This window comes from Scardinius erythrophthalmus (assembly GCF_964197995.2).
Source record: "Scardinius erythrophthalmus genome assembly, chromosome: 8".
In the NCBI taxonomy this organism is placed as follows: domain Eukaryota; kingdom Metazoa; phylum Chordata; class Actinopteri; order Cypriniformes; family Leuciscidae; genus Scardinius; species Scardinius erythrophthalmus.
In genome coordinates this window covers 38,596,128-38,618,646 of record NC_138228.1, presented here as the reverse complement: position 1 = coordinate 38,618,646, position 22,519 = coordinate 38,596,128, and the positions used below count along the sequence as shown (strand labels likewise).

The 22,519-nt window shown below is 35.9% G+C and overlaps 1 protein-coding gene across 2 annotated transcripts; it reads left to right on the top strand.

The window, feature by feature from the left end:
- The first annotated feature begins 529 nt into the window (after nucleotides 1–529).
- On the top strand, nucleotides 530–22,368 carry scg3 (secretogranin III). Of its 2 annotated transcripts, none has more exons than XM_081373087.1 (12): nucleotides 530–922; nucleotides 2,417–2,469; nucleotides 2,666–2,696; nucleotides 2,774–2,992; nucleotides 5,104–5,246; nucleotides 5,462–5,614; nucleotides 6,079–6,334; nucleotides 7,502–7,618; nucleotides 12,789–12,872; nucleotides 13,013–13,123; nucleotides 13,976–14,065; nucleotides 21,540–22,363. In XM_081373087.1, the coding sequence occupies exons 1-12, from the start codon at nucleotides 844–846 to the stop codon at nucleotides 21,656–21,658; spliced, it is 1,455 nt and encodes a 484-aa protein (XP_081229213.1). In that variant the 5' UTR covers nucleotides 530–843; the 3' UTR covers nucleotides 21,659–22,363. The 2 variants fall into 2 exon arrangements, with proteins under 2 accessions (XP_081229213.1, XP_081229214.1); XM_081373088.1 differs by having other exon boundaries at nucleotides 560–922; nucleotides 5,462–5,608; nucleotides 21,540–22,368.
- The last annotated feature ends 151 nt before the right edge of the window (nucleotides 22,369–22,519 follow it).

Below are 22,519 nucleotides of genomic sequence, written 5' to 3'. Positions count from 1 at the left end.
AATACATTAAATAATGTTAACTAATGAACCTTATTGTTAAGTGTTACAGATTATATCAAACCTATTAATTAAGTAATTTTAGCTAGAGAAATCAGGTTATATCTACAGTTATACTTCAGCAAAACCTTGTTTTTCAGGTTGGTTGAATTCAGTTATACTCTGTAATCTTAAATCATTTATTTCATTTCTACAAAACCAGTTATCGTAGATGTTACTACACGAAGTACATTTTCTAAGCTGAACTGACTAAACATTTCTTTCAGTGTGGGCTAGGCTACATCTCAAAGCAGAGATATAATGGTGGATTAAATAAAGCAGGTCAAATCTCTAATTTGCATTTGAATCTGCATCGTCATAAATCTCTCTCTCTCTCTCTTTTTTTTTTTTTTTTTTTTTTTTTAGACATCAGACTGCTGTGTATCTCTTATCTGCTCTTCATAGCGCTCATCGGTCGTTTACTGCCCCGCAGCATGAATGACAGCGAGATGCGCGTGACGCAGGTGCTTCAGACTGACGCACATGGGCGGATGTGACCGTGCCGTTCTCCTCCTCCTCCTCCATCCATGAGCTGCTGGAATCAGGGCCCGTTATACACGAAGAGCTCCCATCAGCTTATCCGCTGTTAATTATAGCCAGCGACCTGGTTTCAGCACTGCAGGGACTCAACAGCTCCCGCAGAACTCAAGTCTTTACGCTTATAGGAGAGGCGCTGAGAGCGCGCGGCATCCAGCCAACACCAGCGCGCGCCACAAAACCAAACCAACGGTGCCGTTCATCTTCACAGAGGACAACACAGAAGAAAACATTTCAAAACTATACGACTATTCGGAAACCAGCTACAGGATGGCGTCAACACGCGTTGGGTTTGTGGTTGTCCTTGTTGTGATATCGCAGATCAGCGCGTTTCCCACACCTGCCGACGGTGAGTTATTGAATTTACAAAAAAACATATAGTCCAATACATCAGTTCAATATATTATAAAATAGGGAATATTTGATTTATTTATGACGATTATTCTGATTCAATGAAACATAACATAACATGCATGGCGTGTAGCCTAATAAAACGCTCCAAATATAGAATGATGTTGCCTATATGCTCGGTCAGTTAATCAGTCAATATTTTGACAATTTTATAGTATTAAGGACAGTATCCACGTGACCAGTTAACACATATATCTGGACTTGCAGATGCTCTGTTTTCAAAGGGAGTTTTGAGTAAATATTGAGTAAAAGAAATTCATTCAATTTCAACAGTCACATTTCGTATTAAATTGATTTTTAAATACAGGTAGCCAACAATTATAGGCTTTATACTCTATTATACATTTATACTAGAGTATAAATAGTGTATACTCTATTACACTATTATTAACAATTATACTCTAGATGAAAAACTCATATTAGTTGACTAGCCTATTAACTCCATATAAATGTGGAAAGATGGTGAATGAATTGGATTGTTAATTTTGTTTTTGATGTTTTCATTTATTGTATGTAAAGCTCTGGGCTCTGGTGTTTTCAAAGGCTTTTAATCTTTTGTCCTGTAATCCGATTATTTGGTGGCAGCTTCTCTTGAACAGTCTGGACTGCAACTGAATGCATCAAAGATCTCAACAACCATAGAAAGTAAAAAAAAAAAATGCGTATTAATAATATCTTTACTTTAGGGTAAAAACAATCTTCTCTAATGTAGAGTGTCTTGATTCCATCAAAATCATACTTGATTCACATAGGTGAGAGGTGCACAGATTCTTTAAAATGATGTTGTTACAATATCTTTACATTGTAGTTACAATATAATAACCAATCAACAGTAATCTGAGATTGATACTGTAGGGGCGATACTGCAGATCTTCTCTTCTCATCGTTCCTCCTGGTCAGTTTAGAAAGGATAGTTCACCAACAAGAAAAAAAGAAAGAAAAGTAACACTTTATGCATAATGCATTATAAAGGTATTCATAATGTACATTATAATGCATTACATATTTTCATAAATAATTGTAACCAAAGTTAAAATGCATTATAGCATTCACAGATTGTTACATTTGAAATTGGATGTTTGGCATGTCTTAATGCATTATACTTTCTAAAGGTGTAACCCTTAACAGAGAAGTATAAAGTATTATAACTGTGGTTACAATTATTTATGAAAATATGTAATGCATTATAAGGTGCATTACAAGGAATAATTGATGGATTAAAATACTTTTATAATGCATTATATATAAAGGCTACCAAAATCTGTAATACTCACTCTCATATCATTCCAAACCTGTATGACTTTCTTTCTTCTGCGGAACACAAAAATGCATTTTCAGTTTTCAGTTTTCTATCTTTAAGGTGAGAAAAGACTGATCTGGGATCGTTGATCTTTGCTTTTTTTTGAATGCGTGTGTTTCTTTCCTGATCCAGATAAGAGCATGTACAACCGAGAGCTGACCGAGGAGAAGCCATTAGAACAGCAGGTGTGATTTCAGAAATACTAACTTATTGTTCATTACCATGTTATGTGAAAGACACAGATGAATATACTTTGTACCTACATTAAGCATCAGGCTAAACTACTGTTTGCTAGAAAACATGACAATAGAAGACGTTTTATGCATAAAAATAAATCAAATTGAGCAAGAGTCGAGATTTTGTTTTGATTTTTTTCAACAGATTGCAGAAGCTGACAGCATCAGGAAGACAGGTGAGATATAATCTTATGAGGACAAAGTGCTTCATAGTGATCAATAGCTCACAATCTCTTGCTGTTCACCCATGCAGAACCCAAGCCAACACCACCAGCTGAGGCAGAATCAATCTCAGAGGACGATGACATCACTTTCCTCAAGTCTCTGGCCGAGAAGTCCAAAGAGTCAAACAACGAGACTCCCATCTCAGATTCTGAGGATGAGCGGTACGGTTCTGATGAGGCCGACTCTACTAAGAACAGACGACTAGCTGATGACTATGACTCTACTAAAAATGACTACAAATACCAAGGTAAGAACTACAATTACCATACTAACAAAGTTTATTCAGCATAGCATACTATGCGGTATGTGTACAGTGCACAATATGCTGATTGCACACACATGCATGGGTTAGACAGATGACCTACTATATTTGCCAAAGAGCACACTATGTGTGGAACAATGTATCCCACAATGCAATGTGCTCGCTCTTTCCAGTGTAACGAATGCACCAGAATTTTATTTATACCCATTTTGATTATTTAATCAAATTAACAAAACTCAAGACATTTATACATAGGGTTAAATAAAAAATGTAACCACATTTATGTCCACATAATAGTATCATATGTGGGCAAACATTTTTCAAAAACAAAAACAATAGGCAGTATTCAGCGTTTATGATGTTAATATTCCATTTTGAGCATTCCTTTTGTCTTCTAATCGTAACTTTTAAGTGAGAGGAACTTTTGCATTCTAAATTGTAAAATAGCCAACCTCAAGAAAAAGTTAAATATCTATGCACTTTTTTGTTGGTGGTGGTGGTGTTGTTGTTGTTGTTGTTTTGACCTATCAAAAGCCAAATTATCTCCCAAAATGCTAATCAACCCTAATAAACCTAAATACAGGAACAGGTGGCAGACACCATAGGTCAATCAGTTGGTATCTTGGAGAGAGAGAGAGAGAGAGAGAGAGAGAGAGAGAGAGAGAGAGAGAGAGAGAGAGAGAGAGAGAGAGAGAGAGAGAGAGAGAGAGAGAGAGAGAGAGAGAGAGAGAGAGAGAGAGAGAGAGAGAGAGAGAGAGAGAGAGAGAGAGAGAGAGAGAGAGGCAGGGGATTATCCTTTCACAGGCTGCTGTACTGGATGTTTTTTAGCATTAAACCTCACAGTCTCCTACAGCAGGGCAGTCAGACTAAACCTACACACACATTAAAAGCCTTCTAACCTAGTAATAGCATAATAGCTCAAAGAGGTCATGTCATACATTTTAACATTTTCCCCTACCCCATAACATTACTCAAAGTTTCTTGTACCAAAATCGATTTTTACTTTATTCTCATCCTTCAATAACAATCTCTTTGCAAAGCCGCAATTATATTGCGACTTACTGTGATTGTTACATTGTGATTTGTTATTCATTAAAAAAATCCAAACTAAATGGTACTGTTCAAACTGTTAAGATCACACTGAAATGATTGAGGATATCGTTAAAAATAAACTTCAGCTGCTCGTTTCCATTATTGGTATCCTTCGGAAGGGTCTGCAGAGTTGTAGGTGCTACACACAGCAGAAGATTTGACAAACTGTGCTTTATGCTGACTCTCTTTTAGAATTAGCATCAGACTTTTGATCAGTTTCACGTTTCAGGCAGATGGTGAGTTTACTGGAAGCCAATATGGCAGTGTAAGTCGATATCTGCGGTAGATAATGGCAGATAACAGAGTGGGAGGTGTTTTTGTGTGATTTCAATGGGTTACAGGAATTACAACAGACAGACAAGAATTGCTGGCAGATTCCAGCTCCAACATTCAGATCTCTGTTTCACACATTCTCCTCCTACTTAGTCTTGCTTTTTAAGAGCTTTGAGCTTGTAGGCTTTTGAGAAAATAAATTTAGTTTCAAATGCAGCGCACTGAAAAATAAACCTATGGAGCATGCACCCTTCATTGTGTGTCGGGGGTGTTTTTTTTGTCCAACATTATCATGAGGTCTTTAAAGTGTGAGTTCACTGATTTTCAAACCAAGTTTTATTGTTAAAATATCAGCAGTATGTAAATGAAGTTGAAATCATTGTGACTAAAAGTTTGCTAAGAAGTAGGCTATTTCCTACACCAAGAATGGTGATATTCTGTTTATTATAAGCATGAGCTGCAGTTATGTTGTCTCATTCTTCAAATGCTTGAGTTATTTAAAGTTGGGTGGATTCTGATAGGCATAAACTGGAAAAAAAAATTCCAACAATATCGTTCCTCTGTGTTGATATAATTATGGTCTCTAATTTCATGATTATAACTGTTATTACAACTTTATTGTGATAGTAATCCTTAGTTTTCATCCTTTGTGTGAACAGCTTTTCATATTCAGTTTTGATCATTTTGTTTAAATGGAGAGATGTGAAATATTTTCATGTGGTCGGTTTCAGATGATCCTGAAAGCTTTCGGCAGCTGGACGGGACTCCGCTAACGGCTCAGGACATCGTCCAGAAAATCGCCAACAAAATCTACGAAGAGGATGACAGAGGAGTGTTTGACAGAATTGTGTCTAAACTGCTCAAGCTGGGCCTAGTAAGAAATTCGAAATCGTGGCATGAGCAGTGATTCTGATAACTACCATGTTGATGAACCAAGCAATAAACATAATATATTATGTATTAATTGCTCTAGGGGAACACATTTCAGTTTAACCAGCTTGAATTGCATGGAAAATAGATTGTCATACAATAATCCCTCTGTGAATTGATTGTGCTAGCAGATGTTGTGTTCTTTTGTTTGTCCTTCAGATCACAGACAGTCAGGCAGAGACGCTGGAGTATGAAGTTGCTGAAGCCCTGCAGGATCTGATCACTAAAAACGCCAAAGAGAACATGATTGGAGACCTCAGTATGGACTACCCCGTAAATGCAGCTAAAGACACACAGAACAATATGGTACAAGTGTGTGACTAGTGTTTCTACCAACTATGTGTTTATCGAGAATTTCTATATATATAAAAATGCTGTTTGCTTGGATTCTTCTATTAAAGTCCCCCTGTAGTCAATAATTGTATCCCTCAAAATTCATCTTTGATCACCAAAATTACATATTTAAGCGAAATATTGAATGTGACTACACCCTTTTCCTCATTTAGTATATGCGGTTCTATGAATATGCAAATTAGCCCCACCTCCACTCACTCACACCAGCTCAGAGATCCACTCGTTGACGATCACACATTGACGTGATTGGTTACAAGGTAGTTTGTGACATCAAAAATGCGTTTTTGAGCTCACTGCAGTTTTAAGGAGAAAATACTCAGCAATGGTGTTTACTCATGAATTTGCACATGGTTTGTCTTAAACCATTTTAAAAACACCACATAGGCATATTAACAACATTAAAAACTTGATTTTCACCACAGGGCGATTTTAAGGACGAGGAAGACAGGCCCAGCCGGCGATACGAGGAAGAGGATGAAGGTGATAATGATGGTGGCGATGATGATAATGGTGACGAAGAACCGGAGGAGGAGAGTAGAGATGACACAGTGAGGGCAGATGACTCATGGGACGCCGTGAGCGACGGGAATGACAGAAATGAACTGAACCCTGAAGACGGACTGCAGGACCTTCAGTTCTTCCCCAACTTCTACAGACTCCTAAAGAGCCTTGACTCAGGTAGACGACACAACAAAATACAACATACAATATAAAATAATAAAACAGAGGTCAACACACCACAGTAGAGGGTCACTGAGATTTTGCCAAGTAAGACATATTTTGTTGATCCTGGAACAACATTCCTGTCCGAAAACCCCGAACCTAACTCAACCCATAACTTATCCCTACAATCAGAGGGAATGATGGTGAATAACACTGATGTAGAAGCACCTAAGCCTGGTTTTAAGCCTGAATTTGACTTAAACTGTAAACTTGTCCCTCAAATCTGATTGATTAATTTTGTAATGTTGTTCCAGGATCAACAAAGATGTTGATCCAGGAACATGATGCACTTGGTGACATCACAGTCGCCCCCTCAGGAGAGCTGGGTAGTATGAACATATATATCGTTGTGACAAAATAAAATACATAACAAATAATACAACACAATACGCAAACAAAACACACAAAACAACACAACACGCAACATTTTAGAATATAGCATGACACAACACACACAGAAAGCTACTGTACAAAACAAACCACTCTTTGTGAAAAAAGTGTGCTTAATTGTGTTGAATCATGTGCTCTTGGTGTACTTCAAATCTTATATATATATATATATATATATATATATATATATATATATATATATATAGTTAAAAAAATGATATATTGTTACAGATCATATAATATGATTGAATTGACTATATTCCTTAACACACTTAAGTACACTTTTAAAAAGTGCATTTTGTAATAAATGTCAAATTTAAAGTTACATTTTAAATCATTATGTTTTAATAATCTCTTGTCATTCTTTAAAGACGTACATCTACGTATTTGGATATGTTGAATAACATACTAAAATATGTAAAGTACTTGATTATCATTTTAATTGTAGTGTGTTATTCAATTTTAAATGTACTAAATGTACTTCATCAATACAACACACCAGAGTATAGCACACACAAAAGACACAGATCATATTGAAACACACACCTCACAACACAACACAGCTCATTGAGTAAATCAACAGCTATAAGGGTCTGTAGAAACATCACCATCTGGCCAAACACATTCCCTGTGGCCTCAGCTGTCCCTTTCTTCAGCAAACACCACATTAATCCAGATTAAAGTCTAGTTTCATCACTTAATCTATCACATCCTTCTCTTCTCACTTTACAGAGCAAGATAAAGAGGAGAGAGAAACCCTGATCACCATCATGAAGACCTTGATTGACTTTGTAAAGATGATGGTCAAATATGGAACCATCACACCTGAAGAAGGAGTGTCTTATCTGGGTAAGACCAAAATACTCTCTGCATCTTATTTATGATGTATTTTCAATTATTTAAATTTTTTCATTTCAATGTGCAAGGCTATAGGTATAAAAAAACTGCTTGATATTGCAAAGTAGTATTTGTTATATTTTCATGTATTATCGTAATCATAAAAACACAGGTTTGTAGTGCAGATAGTTTTACCATTTACTGCACTTTGTTATTCTTCTTGTCATTTACCAATAGCAGCTAATGAATCGGAAGTCTCGCACATTCACAGAAAATAGTTTACTTTCACGTTGAAAAATAAGGTAAATAAAGAAGTCCAATTGGCGACCATCTTGGTAGTCCCTCTGAAAAAGCTTCATGTTATTATATATTTCAATAACAAGTTCAAATCAGACTAAAACATTTCATGTTGATCTAATGCGTATGTGCGCAAGAACATGGCTTTTTTAAAGCCTCCATACTGAGAGTTGTGATTTCTCTCTCATTTTTTGTAAGTGAGGTACCCTCATGTCCTAAAGTCATATAAGCTGTCTCTTCAATAGAAACCATAGAATATTTTATCTGCTTCACTCAAGCTGTGTTGAACAACAAATATGTTCTGACTGGCTGTTATTGTGGCATATTACACAGTATTTTCTCTTGCAGTGAGGATAGCAGTAAATACTTGTTAGTCATGCCTAGTTAGGGCATGTTGTATGTGTGTGTGGGCTGTAAGGAATCCCTGAGATAAGCTTAATGTGACTGCATTTGCATCTTGAAACAAAGCTTTGTCCAGCCTGAAAGAGAGACACAGAGAGAGAACAGCTGTATTTTGACTCGCTTCTACGGTAATGTGGAAGGTTTATCCTCAATCAAATCAAGTATAGAATAGATAGTTGAAGCAGATTTTTGCAGATGCACTTTCAGTGTTTGCTGTGTTTACAATCATACAACAGCATGGACGTCACTTTCTTTTAAAAAATGGTGGGGACAGTTTTGGCGGAAGTGTGTTTGGCGAAGTGGATCATTTACGACGGGATGAAAAGATGAAAGCTTAGCTCGTGAATATTGCTACTTTTGCTTCCTCCATGATGACAACCACAATAACCACTCAACAAACATTGACTGTATACAAGTACAGTTTAGCACCAGATCGCTTCATTGTAATACTTACCGGTACTAACCAAATATCTTAAGCACTGCTAAAAGTGATTCCTACTCGAAAATGATGTCTACCCTTGTTAAAAATAAATACACTTTAGCATACTTATAAAAAGTGTATTGATGACGTACTGTAAATAATACATTTTAAAAGAATATACTGAATGAACTGAATGTAATGTTTTGGACACTTAATTGCTATAATAAAAATGTATTATAGTTTAAATTTATACTGAATGCAGTTAGTTAGTACCCGCTTAAGTAATTTGTTATTTCATACTTCTATTGTCTTTGAAATATGGTTAAAGTAGACTACCGAATGTACTGTCAAGCATTTATGGTAAACTAAAACATTATTTCTATTTCTATTGATATTTGTAATTTGTAATTACACATTTGTAATGATGAAGTTGCAATTTAGCACATTTAAATATATTACCATAAAATGTCATATTGAATAACACAGTTATAATATAATCGAGTACTTTACATGCTTTAGTATGTAAGTCAGCACATCAAAATAAGTGTACTACTTTAAAGTATGACAAAAGATTATTAAAAGGTAATGCGCTTAAAATTTAAAATGCACCTTAAAGTAAAACTTTTTAAGTTGATATTATTACAACGAGTACTTTGTAAAAGTGTACCTAAGTGTGTTGAGAAACATAAGGGCTTTTCATAGTTAACCCAGGGTCATTCTAAACCCCGGGTAAACTGAATCCTGGGTTATCTTGCTTCACTTTTCACATTGTTCATAATTTACCCGGGGTTAACAATTAATCCTGGGTATTCATAAACTGACGTTTCCCACTTTCCTAAACCCCGGGTTAACGTTGTTATTTGCATATTTGCAGTGTCAGTGTCATTGATTGGACGAACGCAGTATGCAACCTGTTTACATAAAAGCTCTTGCATTGCGCATCCACGTATTATATATTGCTGACTCTACTATCGCGTTGCAGCCCGTTTTCATCCCAAGGCGTCATATACTGACGCTTTTGACATTTCGTCTACATCAAACGCACATGGCACCCTTTAGCGTCAATATGAGACGCCGATAGGAATGGGCCAGAAGGCGCCTCCTAGCGGTCTAACCCTAACCCTACCCCAGACCTAAACCTACCCATAACCGAACAAAGCTCTGTGTGTCTCATATTGACGCTAAAGGGTGCCATGTGCGTTGGATGTAGACGAAATGTCAAACGTGTCAGTATATGACGCCCTAGGATGAGAATGCGTTGCAAGTTCATACTGAAGGGACTTAAACCCATTCTTTACCCTAATTATCACGCAGTCTGTCACCATTTGTCCCCTCAAATGCTGAAACGTGCATTGCTTCATTAACTGTCCAAAGCAAATATGAGCCACGTGTGGTTTAGAACGCCGATAACCAGAGGTTAAGCCCTGTAGTCATAAAAACTCTCTTTAAGTACACTTGATTGGCCTTTTATTTATTTAAAAATGATATCATTTGCAAGATTTGAAGTATACCTACAGCAAATGCACATTCTGTTTTTAATGGCAGATTTGCAATAACTTATTGTATGGGAAAATGTTCCCTGTCATTAATAGGACTCATATGCGTTAGCACTGGATTCTGTGCTAATGTAAGGATGGATTGATTCGGTTGTGTTGCCTGTGGGTCATGTTACACACACATCAATAATGACTGCAGATGAATTAAATTTCACATGCTGATGTTAATAGTTTGACGTCAGCATGTGTCTGTATGCATATCTGTGACTAAAGACAGAAAATCACAGAATTATTTTCTGAGATTTGTAAGTAAGTCCTAATCGAACAGAAAATAAAACATAGCAAGGTCAAGTTCTTTAAAGATAAATGAGAGACCAGTTATTTTTGCATTTTCTATTTACTCCAACAGCAAAAGGTTAACAAAAAAAATCAGATTAGTCTGGTTACACTGGATTCAGGATTACAGAATGTAATTTTAATGAATTTGTATTTGCATTTCATTAACTTTGTGTCACTAATCATCACTGATCAGTGTTTTGAGGAGACATAAGCAATGTGCAGAACATCTCATGCCCTTATATGTTCAAGCAAACAGCTTCCTGTTTCTCTCTTTTGTTCTCTCTCTCTTTCATTCCATGTAATTAGTTCTGTGTGTTTTTCTAACGAGATGGCCGCGGTCGTTCTGATAAAACACAGATAGCCATTTGGAATTCTCCATTGCATAATAATAGGGTTACTCTGGCAACCTGCGCCACAGGATGACACACGCTGTAAAGATCAAATGGAATGGCAGGGTGTGTTGCCAGGATACGGCTGGTTATTGATCTGCTGTGGTTTAAACATGAGATGATCATTGTGCCCGAATTGTGTGTGTGTTTGTCTATGGCAAACAGCTCCAAGACACAAAAGTGTGTACACAACACATAATGAGCAGGGTACATCTGCATATGGACTGTTGGAAGCAGCTCTCTGTTGTTATATATAATTCTGATTAGTTAAAAAACATACGCTCTTTTACCTCTGAGAAAGAACAAATAGACATTACTCTAACTTTAGCTTTTTCCCCATTCACACAGATCAATGAAAAGGATATAAAACTCTGTATTGGTACTTGTATTTGTATATGTATGCCAGGCCAGTAGTAAAGTGATGTCACTTTACGCATGCGCATGACGTCACCGTTTTTACAAATTCACGTTTTCGTAGTTTACACGGAGACGATAATGGTATAGTTTTCAAAAACTTGTACTTTGAATCCCGTTTTCAAAAGTTTGCGTTTTCAGGCCCCCAAAACGTTGTTGCCGTGTAAAATCAACGGCCAAAATGCATAAAAAGTTTTCCGTTTTTAGTTAACCGTGTCGTGTAAATGGCCCCTACATGTCAAATTATTCTACTAACCCTAAACTAATAGTCTCCTAAAACTCTAATGAAAAAAGTTGCAAAGTTAGGCTACTTATAGTTAATAGAATGTCGAAAGTGGAACATCATAATAAAGTGTTACCATTAATATTATACAGTTTTAAAAATTGGTTACTCTTTACAAAAAGGTTTAATTTGTTAACATTAATTAACTACATTACTTAACATGAACTAAACATGAGAAATACTTCTAAAGTATTTATAAATCTTAATGTTAATTTCAACATTTACTAATACATTACTCAAATCAAGTTGTATCTGTTAATATTATTTAATTGACCTAACATCAACTAAAAATGAAAAGTTGTATTTTAATTAACTATCATTAATAAAGATGAATAAATACTGTTGCAAATGTATTGATCCTTGTTAGTTAATGTTAGTTAATGCAGGAACTAGTTAATGTTAACTAATGGGACCTTACTGTAGAGTGTTACCGGAAAAATACAGGGCCCTATTTTAACGATCTAAGCGAATGGTCTAAAGCACACAGCGCAAGCACACTTAGGGCGTGTCCGAATCCACTTTTGCTAGTTTAACAACGGGAAAAATGGTTGGCGTGCCCGGCGCATGATCTAAAAGGGTTGTCCCTATTCTCTTAATGAGTAATGGGTGTGTTTTGGGCTTTACGTGCAATAAACCAATCAGAGTCTCATCTCCCATTCCCTTTAAAAGCCAGTTGCACTCGCGCCATGGCGGATTAGCTATTTTGCAATCGGAAAAACTGAACGCTTCTCTAGCAAAGAAACGTATTTGCTCGTGCGCGAAGTGTACACGCGTTGTGGACCCACCTATAGGCGCACATTACTAACACGCTCTTTAAACAAAAACCAAAAAATTTGCTCCATTGACTTTAGACCAGGTTTCAGTTGGCGCAGTGTATTTCAGTTGCCTCAAAATAGCAACGGCGCCAACAATGCGCCTGAACACACCGCTTTCAGACCAGCACGCCCATGGGTGAACAGATGGGCGCAAAAATGCATTTGCTATTTAAACAACGTGGCGCAGGACGTGAAAATGATAACTGTGTCAGACTGAAACTAGAACAAAAACACTTGCGTCGCGCCTGGTGTATGATAGGGCCCACAGTCTCCAAATTGCTTAAATAATCATCACTGTATTTAAAAATATTCCGGTTTTCCCACAGAAAATCTGGATGCAATGATAGCCCTGCAGACCAAGAACAAGCTGGGCAAATCTCTGGTTCCTCTCAGCATCACGCCACCTACAGGTAAATCATCGCCCAAATCCGACCCACCACCACACCTCAAACCAGCCCAGGTCACAACACTGCAAACTGCAAGTCATTCACTGCAGATTCTGCTCAGGAACACTTTGGCATCACTATACTGTTTCTCCACCTCGTTCCAGGAAAAGCAGCAGATGATGATGACAACACCAAAACAGAAGCTGCCAAGATGCAGAAGGAATATGAGTCCTTGAAAGACTCAACCAAAGACGTCCAGGCTGCTGCAGAGATCAGTGAGTATATGCAAGGATCCTGTATCATATTCACATTTTCACCAGCATGTTTATGGTTTGGGGTCATATTAAAAGCCTCTCAAGCTCTGCTGGTGTAATTGAGCTGTTTAGCATGCTAGCAGAAGCACTGATAAGCCTGCATTAAAAATGAAACTAGCCTGCAATTCCACTGGAAACATACAGCCAGACTGCAGTATGTGTGTTATAGAGATACAGAGAGAGAGTCAGTCCCATAGGGAGAGACTGCAGCAGCCCAACAGATTGAGAGCATCGCTGTAACGCTCGGAGTGAACTGACACTAATGAATGAACTTATGAGACCCTGTTAAGGGAGACTTTTATTGATTCTTTGAAATGTACTGTGCATTATTGTTAAAAGGCTTTGATAATCACAATGGTTTATTACCTAAGAACCATTTAGAGCACACCCATTATACATTATTGCTGCCTTTATGTCAGAATTACCACAATTATGAGATGACGGGTTCAGAATTGATGCGCTTACGGAAATTATTTGTTGCTATGGAAACTCTCATAACGCCAAAGTGATCTGTGTACAAATTTGTACTTGATGATTGTCTATTGTAAAAGCACCATTTATTCATCTCTGTATTCTCTTGCAAAATATTGAAGAGTTAAACAAACAAGAAGAAGAATGTTTTCATTTTCTTCTGTCACTGGCCAAAATTCCAACCTTGAAAACAGGATTAGTCATAAAATAATGTCATACATGAGAAAATCATCTGATAATTGAACAAATAGCTCTAATCTCGCTCAGAGCAAGATAGGAATCATCTCTTTGTGGTAGTGTTTCTGGTGATTTAGGGGTGTAATAATCATTTCTGTCTGTCAGGTCATCCTGGGAAGTCTGAGAGTTATCTGGATGCAATCAGGAAGAACATTGAATGGCTGAAAAAACACAACAAGGAAGGCAACAAAGAAGGTAAATGTTCATCAAATATGACATATTTTACAGCTGCTGAAATGGAGCATGTGCTGTATTTGCTCTTAAGTTAATCATGATTCAAGCCAGCAGGATATGTGCACTGCCTTTTGTTTTATTGTTTTAATGCACATACTCTGTCCATTTTATTAGTAATAATATTCAGATTCAACTGAATTAGGGGATAAATCAATTTCTACATTCTAATTAGACAGTGGTCAGATTAGTGTAATATAGGTCAGCAGCCTATGCACAATGCAATTTTAAGATGTCAGGCTGTTGCTAGATTTTGGCAGAGGCGGAGCCAGAGGGTTGTTCAGGGTGGCATCTGATGGCATCTGGCCACCGCGGGTGCCACCCCAAAACTTAATTAGCTACTTCCGCTTCACGTGCACTTGGAAGAAGCATTTATTTTGACGTGCGGTAGCACTGCACATTGTTAATGTATTCACGTTGAATATTAAGAGAATATTAATGTTATTTGCAAAACACGTAAGAATAAAGGGCGACCCCCCTTTATTCTTAAACGTTTTGCAACTAACAAGTGCAGAGCTGTTCAAAATCCTGCCGTGTCACGGAGCGTTTTTCACATAGTTTTCCTTTAAATGACATAGGCATAATTTGTCTCAAGATGACTTCACCCTAGGCTGGAAGAGTATGTATAGACATTTTTCAATATTTTTTATGTATGTGTTCCTGTTTAATAAAGTCTGTGCTTATGAAGAGATATAGGCTACTATTGTTTTTCACGTGCACAGTTTTTACAACAAAACACATCGAAGCCAATTTTTTCATTCTTGAAGTGAACTTTTTGTCTGTATGGTGATTAGATTCACTGTTTTGAACTTAAGAACGCGACTTGTCTGGTGTGAAGCACATGGCGCTTCATCCATAGCGCGCATACAGAGGACACGTCTTGCACTCATTCTAAAAACGTTTACTATGATTCACTCATTTTTTTTGGTGAAACATTTTTACACTTAGAAATATTGATACAATTTTAAAGCAGTGAAATCAATTAAATACACTGTATGAACTGAGTAAATGTAAGTAAAAAAAATTAAGTAGATCTGAGATAACTGCATTTGGTACATTAACAAATAAAATTGAGCAGAAATAATTGGGGGAAAACATTTTAAAAACCAATATTTATGAGTAATATAAACTTTTTTTTATTTCCTCTAAACCTAATTGGTCAAATACTAAATGCTTTTAGTGAAAAAAACTTAAATATAACTGTAGATTTTAGACAACGTTAACTGTTGGATTTTTAGTCAGTTATTTTGGTATGCTCAACTCAAACCATCAAGTAAATGATATTCAGAGATTTTTTTAAGTTAATAAAGTTAATTATTACTGTGATATTTACTAAATTATTTTTTAGAGTGCTTGAACAGACAAATACACATCAAATTGAGAAACGTAAACATAAACACAGTCGGTTATGTCTTAACTGAATGTAAACAATAAGAAAGAAAGCCATTGTTTTCATAGCCTGTTGGATGCAATACGCCTATATTGCAAATGGTCTTAAAGTGACAGCAGCCTAAAATAGCCCTCTGTCCTGTGACATTAATGTTAAAGAAAGAACGAAAGAAAAAACTTTTGTAGCTTTACCAAGGATTAATATATATTTAATTCATACGTTAAGATTATGCAATGTTATTTTATGTTTGATTATTACATTTTCTTAGAGCTGTATGACCCCTAACCCAAGGTTACATAGAAACATGGAGAAGAACAGTCAAATTAAAGACTCTTTTCTCCCCTTAATTTGCAATTAAAATAAGCGTGGGTGAGAGCGCTCATGAATATGCGTCGGTTTGATGAGCTTGGCTCTGTTACGGCGTTGTAAGTCTGCTGTGTTTTGGACAAAGATCTGTGTGTTCCTCTCTTTATACCTGCCAGCATGAGACTGAGTGACTATCTGTGTTCTTCAGGCATCATCTGCTCAGAAAATGAGAGTGTGTTTTGAGATGAGAACTGTTGTTCTATTGTTCATTTTCCAAATAGATTCATTAGAAGCAGTCTGTTACCATAGACGGGTGAATCATGTCCAGGTCATATTCATCACACACACAAAAAAAGAAGAATATTATTCTGCATGAAGCAAACGAAGCTAAATTTGATCTCTCATTCCCATTGCTGTATTTCTTTTATGTTTTATTTAGATCAGAATAAATTAAAGAACATAAAACCAATAATTCCATGATGAATAAACAATTTACCTTAATGTAATAAAACCTATTCTAGTAGACCACAAAATCAAGACTTTGTAAAAGAGCTTAATATGGCCTATTTAATTGTTATGAAATTAATGTTACAATACAAAAACATGTAATAATCTTAAAACTGACTTCACTTTCTTTCAGCACAATATTTCATTTTTATTTCTTTCATTTGATTTTGGGGCGGCCAAACACAGGAAAAACAGTTTCAAAATAATTTGAATAGATTTTTACAAAAAAAAAAAATATATATATATATACGTTTTTTGTTTATAGCAGCATCGCAAAATATTGTATTTTGACATTTGTCACACATGTATGACAGTGAACGTCAATTTTCCAAATAACAAAATATTAAACCAAGTGTGATTTACTTAGACCTAGAAATAGAATAGAAAAAGCACATTTAGCAAAAACATTTTACAAAATATGTTTTCAAAAAGAAAGGCTCGAAAAAGTGAAGCTAGTTCTGAGAAAAGCTTTTGCGTAATTTTTTTTTTCTCTGTTGGAGATGAGACTTAGTTTGGTCACTGAGAAATAGCAGCCTAAATGGTAACATCTAAATCTAAACATCTAAAACATCTACTAGATTAATTCAAGTAAAATAAATTATTGAGCATCACTGAATCAATGTAAGTAATTAAATTTATACAACACACAATTGAAGAGTTCAGATGCAAAAGCCTCTAAGTGCCATCTGAAATTTTCTTCTAGAATGATCATTTTTATCAAGCTCGTATATTTAAGTTCAGTAATTTCACTTAAATGGCAATGAAAATGACATATTAATTGTCGTTGAAGTGAAATTACTGAACTTAAATATACGAGCTTGATAAAAAATATCATTCTAGAAGAAAATTTCAGACGGCATTTTGCATCTGAACTCTTTAATTATTCTTATGGGTTAAATAAGGTTGAAATAGCTCTTTTTAAGTAACAATTGGTTGCCACTTTTTACAGTGTAATACAATGGCATCCTTTTGGTGCTACTGTATTCTGGGTGAAAAAATACACTGCAATGTACAAAAGTTGTAAAATATGCAAATTAAACAGACAATATTCATACAAACACTATACACACTGATTTCTCAGGTGCACACCTTCACTCCTCTCTCTCTCTCTCTCTCTCTCTCTCTCTCTCTCTCTCTCTCTCTCTCTCTCTCTCTCTCTCTCTCTCAAACAGACAGTCTGAAAGGCTTTGCTAATGTGTGTGCAAGTCTTTGTCCATTGATTCTAAGGGAAATTAAATTAGCAGTGGAATCTGGATGGGAATCTGGAGAATGATTGTAAGATAGGCATGTGTGACAAAGACAGAGGGAAAAAATGTTTTGCTTGTAAAGAATGTGGGTTGCTACTTTCTTTGCGTTATTTGAGTTGTAAAGTTGTCTAATGAATCCCTTTTAAACCCAGAACACAAACAGATCTTACATTAAACTTTACAACTAAAATAAAAATATCATCCTTAATTAGGGTATGTTTACATGACAACAATGTACTAATAACTGAAAAGTGTTTCCTTTGTTTCCTCACTTTTGTTTCCTGATTTTTTCGTGTACAGATGTCAATGTTGTCAAAACGATCCCCGTTCACAGATCCGCGAAAATGACTAAAAACGCCTGGCCTTATGCTGCCAGGCCAGTAGTTGGCGATGTCACTTTTAAAAGAAACACTATGAGCCAATAGACTGAACATGTAATACGCATGCGCATGACATCACCGTTTTCACAAATTCATGTTTTTTGTTGTCTCTTTAAAAACTTGCACTTTGAAACACAATTTCAAAAGCTTGCATTTTCAGGCCAAAAATGCTTAATGTAAATGGATGCATGAATGGCCAAAGCACATAAAAAGTTTTCAGTTTTTAGTTTTAAACAGTGTCGTGTAAACAACCCCTTAAACAAATACAATTTTGGTGCATGTTCTGATTATTTTGCTCTGCTGTCCAAATGTTTGGGGTCAGTAAGAAGTCTCTTAAGCTCAAAATGATTTGATCAAAAATACTGTTTTCTCTTTTAATATATTTAAAAATGTATTTTATTCCTGTGTGTCACGCTGCACTGTGTAGTGTAATTCACAAAAGAGTGAGACGCAGAATGAACAGGATATGAGAAACTTTAACAAACACAGAGAAATCAAAAAGCCACTCCACATTAAACATCAGTGATAACTCATGGTCATGTTCTGTTCTGTACTGTTCAGCTACCAAGTGTTCTCTATCACTGTTTGTCTGAGTTCTCGTTAATTATTTGTTGCTATGGTTTCTGGTTGAGTTTCGCACCTGTTTCTCGTTTCATTGATTACCTTCCCTCTGTATATAAGCCGTCAGTTTCTCTCAGTTCTTCATTCAGCGTCATCTGATTACACTCTGATGGCAAAGCTGAATTTTCAGCATACATTCTTGCTGAATAGAAGTTTTGATTTCTTTCAAAATAAATGAATAAATAGATCAAGTGCAGATCACCCAGCCATGTTCAGCCACATTAAAACATTTCTGCTATCATACCAGAGTCTGCGCCAGCGGAGCACTGAAGAACAAAATATGAACACGAAGTATGAAGTAACAAAAGGGGGCGATGATGTGACACAAAGTGTCCTCAGCTTGAAAAACAAATATGGCCCATTCACATATTTGTCGGACCATAAAGTATGGAAGCTTGTTTCCACCACGGAATAAAAAGAGTAAAAGATAATTGCGACTTTTTATTTTGCAATTCTGACTTTTTTTTCTTACACTTGCGAGTTTATATCTCGCAATTTAAAATATTTACACTTATAAAGTCACAATTATCTTTACATTTTTTTAATTCCGTTGTGGAAACAAGCTTCCATACTTTATTCCATACAGAACTGCGATATGTTACTGAGTCCCACACATGACATGCAGAAAAAATAGGCTAAATCATGCGCACGATTTATAAATCGAGGGAACTAATTAGTAACTCGCATGATTTACTTTTTTTTTCTTGCTTGTCATGTTATATGATATTTCTTGTTATTTTTTATTTTTTTCTTGCTCCTTAAGATATAAACTGGAGATATGTGAGATAATAAGGTCAGAATTTCTAGAGAAAAACGTCATAATTGTGAGATAAACTCATAATTGCGAGAAGTCAAATTTTGAGGAAAAAAGACTAACTTTTTAATTTAACTTTTTAGTTTATATCTCACAATTCTGACTTAAAAACACAATTGCAACTTAATATTTCGCAATATTGACTTTATAACTCGCAATTGCAAGTTTATATCACACAATTCTTAAACAAAAAGTCCGAATTTTTCATCGCAAGTTTTTCATTGCAATTTATGAATATTGATGAGTCGAGAAAAAAGAAAAAAGAATTGTGAAATGTAAAATTCTGAGATGGCCCTGACATAGTCAGGAAGCATGTGAGATCTGGAGGACACTCCAGTGCTCTGTGAGGACTGTCCAGTCTTATTCAGTTGTAACGGTCAGTGTAGGAAGAATCCACTGGTCTATAAATTTTGCCAGAGCCCACCCACACAAACATGCAGAAACACGCTCTGCTGGTAGCCAGCATTTTCAGCCCACACAATGTACTCAAACACACTCGCACACACATGCTCTGCCAAAAACTGTGAATTTAGAATATGATTTATGCATGTTTACTCTCAGGCATTACTGTGACCTTTGACATCCAGAGTTTATAATAACATTTCTACAGAAAACATACAGTCACATATTTCAAGTATTTGTCTTTTTCAAGGCTTAGCCTTCCAAAGTACCTACAGCATGGAACACTACGTTATTTCAACCTACTCAGAAATTGATATAGCCTATAATAATTCTCTTCTGAAACATGTTGCCACCCTCAATATATCCAAAATGTTAACAAAACTGAAGTTCAGTGCAAAAATGCAGCCTTAACTAAGACATAAAAATTACTACACTAAAAAAGAAGAAAAATTCCATCAAATTGAATTGAATAATCCTTAAGTATTATTCATATTATGAATTAAGAATTTTGAATGAGTAAAAAAACTATAGCTTAATAAAACTTTTTGTATAAATCTTAACAAAACAATGGATTTGACCATTTAGTTTTTGTGCTTTGTATTAAAGGTGCTCTAAGCGATGTTGGGTGACATCACTTATTGTTGACGTTCGAAGTATTGTCAAACAAAACGGAGGCTAGACGGACTCCTCATCCCGTCCCCTCCCCCTCCTTTCCGTGCTTCCTGAAACAGGCTTTTCCGATGTTCCGATGGACTTTGCGCGTTCCTTCTCCTTTTCCCTCTTCTTTGCTATTTGTTCATCGAAACGTCGTCTTTTTGGTCGTGTGTCGGCCATATCAAAATTTAAGAGAATATAATTCTAACGTTAGTCGTTGTCGTTGTCTAGGGCATCTCTCCTCTAGCTAACTTCCCTCTTCATGTTTCTCTCTCCTCCACTCCCCACACCCCCCTTCATGTGTACGCGCACTAACCCCCCAACCCCCACCCCCAAATCATTCTTGTCGGTTATTGACTGGAACCCTGTTTGTTATGTTTCGTGGTCCAGGCTGGGCCAGTTTGTTTTTCTTGCCGTTTGTGGAGCCTGGGCTGTCTACAGAAACCGCATTTTTTTACAGTGTGTTCAGGGGACAGGCAGCTAGCGGATAGTGAGGAGATGTTTGCTGAATGTGACAAAAAAAATTTCGGCCTAAAAAACGCGTGACATTGCTTAGAGCACCTTTAATAAATTTAAACATAATAATTTTGAATCAAAATGAATACTTTTTTTGGAGTGTACATAACTAACACACCACACCACATTATTCACAGTCAAAAAATTGATCACCAGGATTTTTTGAGTCCAACGAATTAGAATGTTTGAGCTCAATAAGGCCAATATACGTTTAAATGTAATGAAATACCAATTAAAAACTGTAACAAGGGAACAAAATATCACATTTATTTTGTATTAAATAATCATTCAAATATTTAATTAATATATGTTGTTTTAATTATTTTAAGTTACTTTGCAGTAAAGTTGTAGCATTTTTAAATACTATGTAACATCAATGGAAAAACTTTTACTCAGTAATTGCTTGTAAATTTCACAATTAATTACAAAGAAACGGCAAGTAACACATTGAGTTTACTTATACATTACATTTTGAAGTAGAAAGACTAAAATAATATTTTCTCATAAAAAGCACTACAATAATCATTGTCTTATTTACAGGAAAATAATTTTGTCTGTACTGACGCGTTTCTGTGTTCTTCTCTCTGTTTGCGTTTCTAAGATTACGACCTCTCTAAGCTGAGGGACTTCATGGACCAGCAGGTGGACACATACATCGATAAAGGCATTCTTGAGAAGGAGGAAGGTGATGTCATCAAGAGAATCTACGGAAGCCTGTAGGAGCCAGCCCAGCTTCACATGTTATAGTGTAACAGCGAGTCTACTAAATGCTTCGACCGGGCATACTAACACAGATCCTAATGCTATAACTCGTAATAAATAAGATTTAGTCTGCAGCTCAGACAGTATTTCCTCCTGAAGGCAATATCCTCTCTCAGTGAAGTCAGCAATAGGACGCAATCTAGTTCTAGACAAGCCACAAATCACATTTGAGTTGTTAGTGTTTTTACACATTAGGACAGAATAACAGCATTGGCTACCTAGAAGAATGAAATTTAGTAGACTTTTTTGTATGACTTGCATAGAAGCTTTTGCACCTCTTTTGCAATAGACTTTTACAGTATCATAAACATATAACATTCATAAATGTATGGTGTATAGCATTCTTTCCTCTTTTGATCTGATTTGATGAAGGAAATCAACCTGTTTTATTGTTTCTCAATCAACCAAAAAATCAGCTTTGGCTGTTAGTGAATTGCTTTTCCTCTTTTGTTGTTTTCTCTCCCAGTCTATAGGGGGCAGTCTTTATATCTGTATGTATATCTCCCTTCTCTATCTTAAGTTTGGTTTTCTTGGTTTTGTTTCTCCACTATTCGACTCTGTATATTCCACATGCTATAGATTCACAAAAATCGAGTATTTTTAAATGTACATATTGTGATTTTTTCCAAAACTCTATTAAACATTGCTTTTCTTTAAATACGTAACTTATGTGGTTGTAATTTTTTTAGGTTTCGATCCTGTTGGACTATAAATCAAATGACTAAAAATTAGATCATTTAAACAGTTCTGATGGGTGATTTTGCTTTTGCTTTTAACTGATCAGGATACATCGAAAGCATCAACACAGCATCCTGGAGA